This window comes from Suricata suricatta, chromosome 4, assembly GCF_006229205.1.
Source record: "Suricata suricatta isolate VVHF042 chromosome 4, meerkat_22Aug2017_6uvM2_HiC, whole genome shotgun sequence".
NCBI classification, from domain to species: domain Eukaryota; kingdom Metazoa; phylum Chordata; class Mammalia; order Carnivora; family Herpestidae; genus Suricata; species Suricata suricatta.
The window spans coordinates 93,788,315-93,802,131 of NC_043703.1; the positions used below are offsets into that span (position 1 = coordinate 93,788,315).

Sequence of the window (13,817 nt, forward strand, 5' to 3'; positions counted from 1 at the left end):
TTTTTTTTATTGGAAAACAAATATACAACTTGGAATGGATTTGAGGCAAATTGTGCCATAAGCAGATTTTCTTTAAGTGGCTAAACAAAGTTTAAAAAGCAAGTAACAATAAAAGAAAATGTTTCTGGTACAGGACCAGCAGTACAAAAAAATAGTGTACGAGTATCTGGATAATACACCCGTTTTGCAATAGTGCAACTTTTAGGTACATATTGTTGACTGTTCATAGTCCACGCAGAGTTACAACTCCACACTTCAACAACAACATGCTGACAATTCCTAAAGAAAACTACTTAAAAAAAAGGCATAACCCAGATGTTCCCTCATTTGACCAACTCCATCTAAGTTTAGATGTGCAGAAGGGCTTAGATATATCCAGAGTAAGCCACATGCAACATGTTACTTGATCAATTTTCTAAAATAAGGTTTCAGGACAATGACAGTAAGATAAGGGAGGAAAAACATGGAGGAATAAGTCCTAATTACTATACATGCATATTTTTTTGACAGCAGGGGGAAACCTTTTACAGATAAGTTACAAACAAAGAAAAGGCAAATAAACAATTTTGTACAAGAAATTTAACACATTCTGTACAATGTCTTCACTTTGCTGTCATCATTTGTACAAACTCTGAAAAAGAAGAAGTACACAAAAAGTTGTGTCAGTGACAAAAGACTAACAAAACCAATCATATTACTCAATCTCTGAGCGGTGTCCATTTCCCCTTTCTTTCCGTAAAAATACTATACGGTACAGAGAAAAGCTACTTTACTTAGACTGTGAAGGCTGGAACTCCATAAACCAAAATTATTAAGGATTTATTAATCAATAAACCAAATTTATGATTTCAACAAGCTATTATAGAAAGAAACATTTTTGCTATAACATGATAATTTTAAATGGAAGCAACAAGTAAACAGTTTCAGACTAAAGCTAATTAGGGGGAAAATAAATCCAATAAAGGAAAATCACCATAATTTCATTTTGAGGGTCCTGAAATAAGTTTAAAGATTTTCAAACTGTTCCACAATCATTATACAAAGATCAATTTAGCAGTTTGTAGTCCTTCTCAAACTTTAATATGCCTATGAAATTGCCCAGCAATCTTGTTAGAGATACTAGGTGGGTGGGTAGGGCTTGATAGTAAACCGTTCTAAAAAGTTCTCAGATGATCATGTTTTTTGCCTAATTTATAGAACACTCTGAAAAGCTAGAAGTTTGTAAATATAAAAACCTATTTTAGCATCTTTATGGGGAGGGGTCCCTAGTTTTGACCTATCAGATACCTAACAAGTACCTGTAACTTCAAATCAAAGTGTAAAATGAGTAGGGAGTGAAAGGCTTACCTTCGTAGTTTACTTGACCATCACCATCAATATCTGCTTCCCTGATCATTTCATCAACCTCTTCATCTGTTAACTTCTCTCCCAGGTTTGTCATCACATGACGAAGCTCTGCAGCACTAATATAGCCATTGCCATCCTAGAAAAAATTTAGTAAAATATCTAACTAAAATGACAGACTTAAGAGTTGGAATAGAAATTTACTAAGTTTACACCAAACTTCACGAGGGAGAAAAATATACTTTAGAAATATATACCAACTAAAAACAAACTATAGTTGAACTATAAAATTAAAGGTCACTGAGGACAAAGCAGGATAGCCTACATTGAAATCACCATTTCTTAGTTCCAAAGTCAAGTGATGCCTCCTTGCCAAGATTCATCCCCAAAATTTAACAAATCCAATCACCGAATACCTACTTTATCAAACACACGGAATGCTTCTCTAATTTCTTCTTCACTGTCTGTATCTTTCATTTTTCTTGCCATCATGGTCAAAAATTCGGGGAAGTCAATTGTGCCATTTCCTGAAATGGTTTGTTTAGTTGAAATATTACAGTAGGATTCAAATAACCCTGTGATTCCCCCACCCAAAACAGACCCCCAATTAAAAAAAATTTACCATCAGCATCTACTTCATTAATCATGTCCTGTAACTCTGCTTCTGTGGGATTCTGCCCAAGAGACCTCATTACAGTTCCCAATTCCTTTGTTGTTATAGTTCCATCACCATCCTTGTCAAATAGTGAAAAAGCTTCTTTGAATTCTGTTTTAAAGAGACCAATCCAAACGTACAAATTAACAACAATAAAAAGTAACCTCCTAAGTAAAATTAATCAATTCTTAAAAGCAAAGATATATATGAAGGTAGCACCTGATGTCAAGCTTTTGATTCCCGAAGAATTGAGTGGGAAGACCTTGTCATGTTTCAAACATCTTCGGCTAATCATACCTATACCTATATATGTTCATATTTATCTATCAGCAATCTTTTTCACCTAAGATCTTACAAAGAGAGAGCTCCAATATCAAGAGCAGATAAAATTCAAAAGTATTCTGTATTGAAAGAGGCAAAGAATCAAAGCTTCTCTATTTTTTACTGAAGCTCCAAATAGAAAAATAAAACTATGGTACCCAGCATGTGTTTCTACAGAGCAACTATATGCATTGTCTGAAGTAATCCTCAAAAGTTAAAATGAAGGCTATTTGAGAACCTACTAATTTAAGAAGAAGAAAAAAAAAACTTTGAATTATATGCAATAGGCTAGTTTCCTTTTCTGAGATCTAAGGAACTATCACCAAATAATCTATAATGATATTAATAATAAGATGATCAAGATATGAATGGTTAGTTTTAGCTAAGTATTGAATTACTAAGAACAAAGACCTTTATTTAGAATATAAAATCCAGGGGTGCCTAGGTGGCTCAGTCAGTCTCACAAGTTCATGAGTTTGGGCCCTACATCAGACTCTCTATCAAGGCAGAGTCTGCTCCAGAAACTGTCTCCCCCTCTCTCAAAAATAAACATTAAAAATAGATACGAACTTTTAATAGAGTGGAATATATTATTACCTTAGACCTTTAAGATGTTTCATGAAACTATGTTCCTTTTAACTCACCACTGGATTACACAGAAAGCTGTTGGAGCAACGGTCTAGGATACCTGGCTTCACCATTTATTTTATAAACTAAAGCAGAGATTAAATTTGGTAACACAAGGTCATGTAAATGAGCTAGTAACAAAACCAGTATTTTCTGGTAGGGTACTTTTAAAAAAGCTATCAGACCCTATCAGCATGCAAATCCAAAAACAGTTCCAAATTTCCCAGGGCTAAGTTCCCTCAACCTATCCATCCATTTGAAAATGTGTGCCTGACATGTTTAAGAGATAGTGTGCTTCCTCTTACATAATCCAAGGCTATTTACTCCCCTCTGCCTTTTTATCTTTGCTCCATTTCATACTCCTCCCAAGTTTCAATCCATCATAATCTCTTGTCTGGACTCAACTACTCTTCCATTGATGTTACCATTAACATCTATCATGTCTCTTATGCTTAAAACTAAATTCAAACCCTGTATTTTCTCTTAAGGGCCTGCCCTTGTCTTTCCCTCAACCTTGGGAAGCACCATCACTCACATATATTTCTTTTACCAATCTACTATTAAAATTACTTCCAGCTCCACTCATCAGTTGAAAATGCCAAGTTTACCAGGAACGACGTAGTTACCTAATCGAACAAGTGTGCTTAATAAAGTATGTGAAGCCATATAGCACAGAATCTAAAAAGCAGACTTTGGAACTCAACCACTTGGGTTAAATAATATCAGCTCTGCTACCTACTAGTAATGTAACCTTAGGCACATTAAGTTACTACCTCAGCTTCCTCCTTTTTTGTTAAGTAGAAATAATTGTACCTACTTACTAAGTTCATGAATTTAATTGATAAGAATAAAGCACTCAGAGCTATGTCTGACAAGGGTCAAGAAAAAAGATGATCTCATTTTCCTGCAGCATCCAAACCAACACTGAAAAAAACTCTAAACTCTTGGCTCTCACAACAGTACTTCAGTTTACGTCCTACCTTACACTGTCAAAAGAACTTGCTCCTATTTATCTCTCACATGTAGATGTGACCAAGATGTGACCAATCTTCTTATTTATCCCTTAACTTCTTTCTGGCCATTTCATATGCCCACTTAAAATGAAAATTTCTTTAGTCTACTAATATAGTAGTTCCCCTACCCACAGTTTCACTGTTGTTTCAGTTACAACACCAACTACAGTCTAAAAGTAGATGATCTTCCTGGCATACTGTCAGGTCAATAGAAGCCTAACACTACCTCACAATGCCTGTATCATTCACCACACTTCATCACATAAACGTTTTATTACTTCACACCACCATAAGAAGGGCAAGTATGCTATGAGAGACCACACTCACGTTATAATACAGTATATTGTTCTGTTGTTGTTGTTCATCTCTTATCGTAGGTAGTGTGGGAAGGAAAAACCAGAGTTTGGTACTGCCAGTAGTTTCAGGCATCCACTGAGGTCTTAGAATGGATCCCTCTCCACCCTACAGTACCTTTATTTCAGACTTCCTACAGGACATCTCTCTCTGGCTGACCCCAAGCAAGACTTCTGAATACTGCTTCATTCCTTTTACATCTCTACAAGACATTACCTTGTTCCATGGCCCTGTCATCTTTTGCCTAGACTATTACAACAGCCTTCTAACTGGATTTATTTAAAATTACCTGGAGCGTCTGGGCGGCTCAGTTGGTTAAGCATCAAACTTGGGCTCAGGGTACAGATCACGAGTTTGAGCCCCTGGAAAGGCTCTACGTTGACAGTTCAGAGCCTGGAGCCTGTTTCAGATTGTGTCTCCCCCTCTCTCTGCCCTTCCCCCACTTGTGTTCAGTCTCTCTCAATAATAGATAAACGTTAAAAAAATGTTAAAATTAAAATAAAAATAAAATTACCCACACAACTACCTGGTCTTATTACTACCTTTTTAGATTACCACATTACTTTCTTCTGCTTAAAATCTAATTGTTTAGCTGTAGATCAAGTTATCACTGACTAGTTGAGTAATTTACTACATTCAGTAATAAGACAGTTCCATTTCATTTAATATTATTTGGTTTCAGAGGAACTCCTCTCGTATCAGAAGCTAGTAGCAAAGTAGGATTGATTTTATGAAATTAGCATACAGATTAACTAGACTGACTCAATGACAAAAATAGATCAATAAATCCCAGAGGTAGAAGAACTGGAAGACATTTTACTCAGGTTGCCCCCTCGCCCAGCCAAGCAGGACATAGAAGTACTGTCTGGAAATGCATAAACTATTAGGGTTTGAACACATGGCATCTATCATCTAATAACTTCAGCATAAGAGAATTATCTTTATATACAGAGTTACGCCATTCTAAACAGAGATTCCCATGACTGACTTAAATCAAATGCCTGTTTACCAACCTCGATGTACTTAGGAAATTCTGAACTTAATAATCTCATAAAAGGCATGTATCAGACTTTTCTCGGCACTTATGTAAACTGAGGAAGATTATTATTATCAAATAAGTTTTATCCCTACACTGGAACTTCAAAAAAGAAAAATTCTTATAGGTTTTTCTTATTAATCCCCTAAATGTTAAACACCACCAACTGACATCACGGCAGAGTCATTCAACAAAATTAACTTAATAAGGTCACACTGGACTCTCTGGGATTGCCGTTTAAGACTAGGTAATGTGGGGGGCGCCTGGGTGGCTCAGTTGGTTAAGCGTCCAACTTCGGCCCAGGTCATGATCTCACTGTTCGGAGGTTAGAGCCCCACATCCAGCTGTGCTGACAGCTCAGAGCCTGGAGCCTGCTTCTGATTCTGCGTCTCCCCCCCTCTCTCTGCCCCTCCCCCGCTCACGTTGTCTCTCAAAATAAAATAAAGACATAAAGAATAAAATAATAAAAGACTAGGTAATGTGAACAATTCTGTAACTTAATCCAAACAAACATGCTTTTTTTTTTTTTTAATGTTTTATTTATTTTTGAGACAGAGACAGAGCATGAGAAGAGACAGAGAAAGAGCATGAGAAGATTGAGCCACCCAGGTGCCCCCAAACACGTTTTTTTCTAGGTTAAGTTATTTGCCATTAAAATTTCTAAACAAAATTGAAGTAGTAATGACTATCACATGAAGATAGTAGCTTAAAAAGGGGGCGCCTGGGTGGCTCACTCGGCTAAGCCTCCGGCTTTGGCTCAGGTCAGATCTCACGTTCGTGGGTTCGAGCCCCGCATCAGGCTCTGTGCTGACAGCTAGCTCAGAGCCTGGAGCCTGCTTCCGGTTCTGTGTCTCCTTCTCTCTGCCCCTCCCCCTCTCATGCTCTGTCTCTCTCTGTATCAAAAATAAATTTAAAAAAAAAGTAGCTTAAAAAGTACCTTAGTATATTGAATGTTGATTTATTTATGAAGCTTGTTAACATTTCATTTTTTGATAAGGACTCTAAAATGTTACTGGTTCCCCAGCAATCACAATTTATCAGGATAAAGAAAATAATTTGCCGAGGCAATCAGAATTTAGGAGGAAGGAATTTTGGAAGGAAGCAGAATAATTCTTAGGATACAGTAGATGGTGTTCTGGAACATCTGAAAAGCATATGCATTCTTCAGTCCTTACTATGTGGGACACAGGGATACAAGAGGCAACAAAAACGTCCCTGATCTCACAGGGTTTTATTTTAGTGGAATAAAAGCTTTGGCTTTTCTAAAGGTTCACTAAAACTTGGGGCCCAAGGAATGGTTTTAAAAGCCTAGGAAGGGGCACCTGGGTGTCTGAGCTGGCTAAGCGTCCAACTCTTGATTTCAGCTCAGATCATGATCTCATGGTTCATGAGTTTGAGCCCCCATCTTGGCTCTATGCTGTCATGACAGTGTGGAGCCTGCTTGGGATTCTCTCCCTCCCTGCCCATCACTTGCTTGCTCTCTCTCTCTCTCAAAACAAACAAACAAAAATAATAAAAATAAGTTAAAGCCCATCCCCAATGGAAATTTAATTATATGATGAAAGTCAATGAAAAGACCAATTTTATCTTAAAGTGAATGTTCCAGTGAACTACTACTAGTATTCTTAAGAAAATACTATCAGTCTTTGAAGACTGATCCTCATCTATTTAAGAGAAAGTAATTTAGTTTTTTTTTTTTAATGTTTTATGTGTGGTTGCAAGGGCAATAATGACCACCAACAATGTGATAGATACCCTAAACAATACATTTTCTACCTTAGAGTGAACATACTGTGTTGTGTACAGCAAGAATAACTATCTGATTAGGAATACCAGGAAATTAAAAGCAGACAGGGAGATAAATATATTAGAGAAGAATTTAAGACTGGAAATATCAATTAGCTCATCAGATCCTAAAGAAGACATTATTTAAAACAGCAACACTACTTAAGAGTAATTTATATTTCACTGACACATTTTAATGTAAATGAACAAATAAATTACTTCCAAAGTTCTGCTTGATTACTTCAGCACTCAATACATGTAATTTTTATCAATTCTAGAAAGCAAATCCCAGATTTAAGTCAAATTCGCACAATAAGTAAAAATAAAACCTACTTATATCTGGTCCTTAATCCTAAGGGCTTCCTCTTCTACACAGTCCTATGAAATAATATTTGTGATGAATGTTTGAGAAGACTAGTGATTTCTGGGTACTCCAAATTTGTGTTTATACTGGTGGGGGCTTACTGTAAATGGGCTATATAGTGGAGTTCCAACTGGGCTTCTCAGTTTTCTCTAGCATTGAAAAAAAATGCGTTAGTGATTTTGAATACTTAAAAAACTTCTTGCCTACTAGGAAAACTGGTAGTTAAAACTGCCTGATGCTTGTGTTAATAAAGGTCTGAAGAAAGTAAGGAAGAGTCTGAAAAACATTTTAACACTACAATGAATTAACAAAAATCTTTAGCGAGTTTCTCCAACATTTTGATGTTAACCAGCCTTTTCAGTGTTAGAATAAAATTCAAAGGACCAATCAATGTTTAATGTTATCGCATAAAAGCAACATGCCAAGTTTCAGGTAACAATTTCACATATTTCCATAGCCAGATTTATAAAGCTCATTTCAATAGCTGTTACTGTTCTTTAAGACAAAATTCAACTTATCACAATTTATAAAACAGAATGGTTAACTTCTGGATCTAAGTTTTTTCCTAGAGATAATGGTTATCCTGGATTGATTGTATATGCAATTCTAAGGTTAAAATATTAGCTACTTTAAACTGGAGTAAATCAATGTTCCCTTTCTGATTCAACATTTCAAGTTACCTACTAATTACTCTTTGGTTCTTTTTTTCTTGTGAAGAGTAATTTGGAGTTGGCAATATTAAAAACTACTAAGAATTCATGCCTGAAAGATCATCTTCAAGAAAAAAGATCACTACCACCAAGCTCCAAAGTATATACCCACATAGACTAAAAACTTGCCTTTAAATTTTTTTTTTAATTTTTTAATGTTTGTTTTTGAGAGAGAAAGTACTGACAGCAGCGAGCCCCTTGTCGGGCTCGAAATCACAAACCATGAGGTTTGAGCTGAAACCATAGGCTCAGCTGACTAAGCCAACCGGGTGCCCCCAAAACTTGCCTTTATTTACAGTTAGCTTCAGACATCTTTCACAGGCAAGTTTACCTTCTCATTTGCCAAAGCAGATTCAATTACGATATTACATTACACCCATTTGTTACTAGCTACCTACACAGATCAAAATGAATTTTATATATATATATTAAACGTTTTACTTTAGTTTTGAAAGAGGAGAGAGAACGCGAGTCGGGGACAGGCAGACACAGAGAGAGACAGAAGATCCAAAGTGCACTCTATGCTAACCGCAGACAAACCGATGAGGTGCGTGAACACACTCTGAGATCATGACCTGAGCCGAAATAGGACACATAACTGACTGTGCCACCCAGGCACCCCAAAGTAAATTCTTTCATACAAATGTCTTATTTTGAGGTTGGCAATTCGCTTTATAATAAACTCCAATGGGTACAACTTATTATTTCTTACCTGCAATCTGCTCTTCAGTCAGTTGGTCAGCCTACAAAGAGATCACAGAGAGAGGTTAAGTGTCTTCAGAGAATATAAATTAGCAGTTAAATTAAAAAACAGGTTTTAAAACTTTCAAGTTTCACCTTATACAATAAACTGCATTTAGTCTAATATTCCTTAGTATGAGCATCAAATAGAAAATGCATACATCTGGTTTATTTTCAAACTAAGTTTTAATACTTAAACCAAATATTTCAGAATATATATCCAAGTCTAAATTTCACACAAACTGGAGAAAAAAAAAGTAATCTGCATACTGGAATACCAGAGAGTTCAAATGGAGTTGTTATTCTTCTAAAGCAAGGATAGAGTCCAACAAAAACATTATTTCCTTTCTCAAAATTAGGATACCTAAACTTAAGCTCACCTCCTCTGGTAGATGAAAACCACTATTAGAAGTAATGTCCACTGAACCAAAAATATGTCCAAGGACTACATTCAAAGTTACCCCTATAACTGGTTAAACACATCATTTGAACATAAAAAGGATTTTCCAAACCTTAAAAACAAAAACAAACAAAAAAACTAAGTGAAAATCCCATCTCTTATTAAAGATAAAACTCCAAGGTGTCCTAGTTGGGGCAACAGGAAAGCTACCAGTTTTTACTCTTCCTCACCTGCCAGGCAACTGTGGGGAATCTAGGATTTTAAACACTTGAACTACATTATCTATTAAATGTTAAGTCCAGCTATCCATTTTTTCTTGACTTTTGAAAGGTGTGTTTTTTTTTTTTTTTAAGCACAGGAGTTACTTATTTTTGCTTTAAAAAAAAAAAGCCAGACATTTGCGAAGCCCATTATTTCCATGGTTTTTATTCAATCTTCATAGTAACCCTCTACTGGTATTATTATTCTCTATCTTACAGACAGGGAAAGAGGTTCAGGTTAAATTTCAGGAGGAGTACAAAATTAGTAACTAGTAGAGTCAGAATTAAACAAAAAAGTGTTAGACATATTAAATACCTTTAAGTTTCAAATGCAGAGTACCCTAATTTATAAACATATCTACAAAATACCAAGGCTTCAGGTCATCTTTGGACATTTCACCACTTACTAGTATATAAATCCATAAAACATCTGCTTATGTGGTACTGAAAAGCCTTTAAGAAGAAACAGCCTTCTAATATCCTTACTTATATATGAAATCAAGCAATCAAGCATTCTGTGATTAATCCACTCATTTACTGGTAAGAAAAAGTAAACACTGCCTGGTTTCATTCTTTTAAAAAAATTATGTTAATGTAGAATAGCATGACATTTTTTTCTAGTGGACAGCATGAGAAAATATGGGAAGGACCCAGAAAGCTTAAGTTTTTTCCCCTGCTCAACAATTTTGATTTGACCTCAATGTAAATTCAACTTGTTTCTATTTAAAAGAAAGAAAAAAAGCCAAAAGCCAGCTATCTTAAAACTAAAGAGGCAATAATTAAGTTCAAATGCAGAAGTTAAAAAAAAAAATACTTTTATCCTTCCAAATCCTAATACTCCACCAAGTATCTGATATAACATCAGTCCTATGTTGCTTTCCCTATAGAGTAAGATTTAAAACACAGTAGTATATCCACTGACTTGGTATTTACTTTGTTAAAGGCTGTAAAGGATTTACTTCTAATCCAATCTCATTTTGCAGGATTTCTTTCATTTCTGAAAAAAGGGCAGAGTAGAGATAAAAGGACAGTGTTTTGAGTTATTGGACTAATATCCTAGAGCTCTGCCACTTAATAGCCATGTGACCTTGGACAGGTTACTCAACTGCTCATAGTCAATTTCATCTGTACAATACCTATCTTACAAGGTTATGGTACAGAGTAAAACTATGTGAAGAGCCAGCCCAAAGAATTCAATAATAATTATTTTAGACATATTAACTAATCAAAGAACCTACAATGTCAAATATGAACCTGACTATAGTTCAACTTCCACAGACAGACATGCATGGCATCATCATCTCCTAAGAGAGTAGCAGGGCCCTCATTGAAGATCTCACAGACTGTATCATATCCAAGTATTTTGAAGTTTATTTTCTTTCTGCTATACTTTGTCTTTTATCCCTGTCACCTTCACTCACTCTATATTACCAGATTACTTCTTAAGAAATACTTCAGATGACCAAAATATACATATGCATATGTGCTTCCCTTGATATCTATTTATCCTTTCTAAGAGAGTTAAGTTTAAAATATATTATTCCTACATGGAAGTTTATTTCTTAATTTTACTTTTCCCATCCATTTACAATTAAAAGCACCATAATGTAAGTTAACATTCTGTTTGATAGTTCATTCCTTAAAGCTCATTTGTGAATTTTTCTAAGAATGTGTTTTCCTAGACGCAGAAAGCTGGACAAGATGGCATGGGACCATTACTCAGCCTTCAAAGTGCTCCTTGATTTTGTTTGCATTGTTTCAAGAAATTTAAAGAAGTTTTTGTATTTACTATTATACCAGAGTTCAAGGTTTTAAAATAAACTTTACCAGCAACATTCATATTGAGGCCTAAAAGCAAAAATACACGACTCCCTAGCTAGCACTCTAATTTGTAAGCCTTTTCCAACTACACGCAAATAAATTTGGTTCTTATTTCTGTCTATGGAGAATGCCATTTTCTTAGTTAGAAGAATGAGAAGAATTATACTTTTGGGAAAACTCAAGCTCATTAACATGTGTGTTTATCTCAGTAAAGTGAAGAATAATCCACTAGAGAGATGACTAGTTCTTATTCCTTTATTTCTACAATTGATAGAATTCCTCTTACTGCTCTGGTTACTACAGAGAATGCTTCCAGGCATAGCCTGCTCTCTGGTTCTACCACATCAGACATTCTATTGAGGTAGAATCTGCATTTTGAAGAACCACAGGTGGTTTGTAAACATTGAGAAACCAATGTGTGACCTGAAAAGTGAATGCATTATGTACCTACTAAACATTTCCTAAGTGGCATTCAAAAGTAGATATGGATACTCTTGGAGCTTATTTAGTGAATGGCAGTTTAAAAATAATCCAAAATTCTTATGTGAATAAATGGATGAATCCAAAGGCTTAAAATGGAACACAAACTTTTGGCTTTCATTCATTCCTCTTTATTCCAAGTTTTACTTATATATAACAAAGGCTTACCAAATTAAATTTTTTCGACATTTCAGAAATCAGGGTATTTGTTTTACAGTCTTTAAATTATTTTAGTAGAGTTAACATATACCTTAATTCTGACAGAACAGCACTTACTATATATAGCATCATATAGAGAAACCATTAGGACAAATTACTTCATAGAAATTAGGATCTTTACTAAAGGCCTAATATGATCATAACTAAATCTAGAACCTTCTACATATTTTAACAGGGCCATAGTGCAATTTCCTCAGTGTAACAGAGATCTCCTTGCAAACTGATGCAATAATGACTATTTAAACAAGCACAAAACTTTCTACCTCCTCACATCTTTTACTTATCAGCTGGGGCCAAGTCTTCTTAAAGCAATCACCAGCCCTTTCATAGAGCACGTGTCAACTATATGAAAACCAAATAACTATGGGAGCAATCTTATTCTGCTTCCACACAAACTTTTATTCTATAAACTGATAAAGTCTTAATTTTAAATCTCCAGGTCTTAGAATTATGAAGTTACCTTAAAACAACTTGCTAATTTCACTTTACAGTGACTGGCAACGGAACAAACTAAGTGAAAACTCCCAAAGCACCAATGATGTAAAGAGGAACTACAAAAATTTATCCCCGGCAGAGGACCATGAAAGCATACATACATATCAACTTTATTCACTACCAAGGAAATCCATTCCAGTTCCTGACTCAACGATCGGGCTGACTAGAAAAAACTTTACCTTCATTTGAAAACATTTTTAAAAATTTACCCCACAATTTAGAATCTTGATTACATATACCTTGTTCCACCTAAGAGTAAATTCAACTAGTATATTCAAATTCAGAATAATTTTAAATGATCCCAATAGAACGAGTGTATCAAACTTAAATAAACACTAGTTTTATCCAAGGTGAGTGAACTTCTCTCCCCACACCCATACAGGCTGGAGGTTTCAGTTGGCAACAATTCTAACTCCTGTTTAAGATGTCACCTTGCCTTCTGGACACACCCATTGCTGTAACCACTTGGCAGACGGAAAGACAAAATAGGTATTGCAAATTACCGCCCTCATTAGATTTTTTTTTTTAAACAGGAAAAAACCCAGGAGTTCCGGTCTCAAATTACAGGAGAATGCCTTTAAACTTCCCTGCTCCCCGCCCTCGTATACTCTTGTATCACTACCATATTTGACAGTCATTACTATATAAACGAATTGAACTGCACGTCAAGATGGTCTGGCAATTTCTGTAAGGAAATAACGACTCATTTTCAAGGCGGCTGAAGTGGAGGCAATGCTGTGAATGTGGTTAACAGTAGGAGTGCACGTGAGTACTCAAGAATAGGATATAGACACTGTCTCTGTTCAACTACTACAGGAGGTGAATAGAAAACGCCTTTCAGATACAAGCTGGAGCGGATGACTTTCTCTAACAAGACGACACGCACGGTAAGGATGCGCCAGACTTCAGGTATGAAGTTCATTTCTTTCAATGACAAAGTCGCTTTAGAAAAACAAAAGAATTTTTTAAATTGTCCAGCCAAGGGTGGTGTTAAAGGCTCCAGAATCCAGATGGAGTGGAAAGATCAGCATTCACGAGTTTCCTTCTCGCCACCAGAGGGGGATGGGAAACTGCCGAGGCCGCCCTCCCCCACCCATCCCAACCAGCCAGCCCCGCAGCGCCGCGGGCCGAGACCTCCGCAGCCCTGCAGGTGCCAGCGCAGCAGCTGGGGCGCGAGCCGAGTCAAGCGGGC

The 13,817-nt window shown here is 36.0% G+C and overlaps 1 protein-coding gene across 1 annotated transcript in view; it reads right to left on the bottom strand.

The window, feature by feature from the left end:
- CALM2 (calmodulin 2) overlaps window positions 1-13,817 on the bottom strand; it is a 14,555-nt gene continuing 738 nt past the window's right edge. The window contains exons 2-6 of the mRNA XM_029937313.1: window positions 8,922-8,952; window positions 1,967-2,110; window positions 1,765-1,871; window positions 1,348-1,483; window positions 1-631 (exon numbers count right to left, since the gene is read on the bottom strand). Coding sequence (XP_029793173.1) covers window positions 603-631; window positions 1,348-1,483; window positions 1,765-1,871; window positions 1,967-2,110; window positions 8,922-8,952 — 447 coding nt within the window. The 3' untranslated portion in view covers window positions 1-602. The remainder of the gene's footprint in view (window positions 632-1,347; window positions 1,484-1,764; window positions 1,872-1,966; window positions 2,111-8,921; window positions 8,953-13,817) is intronic.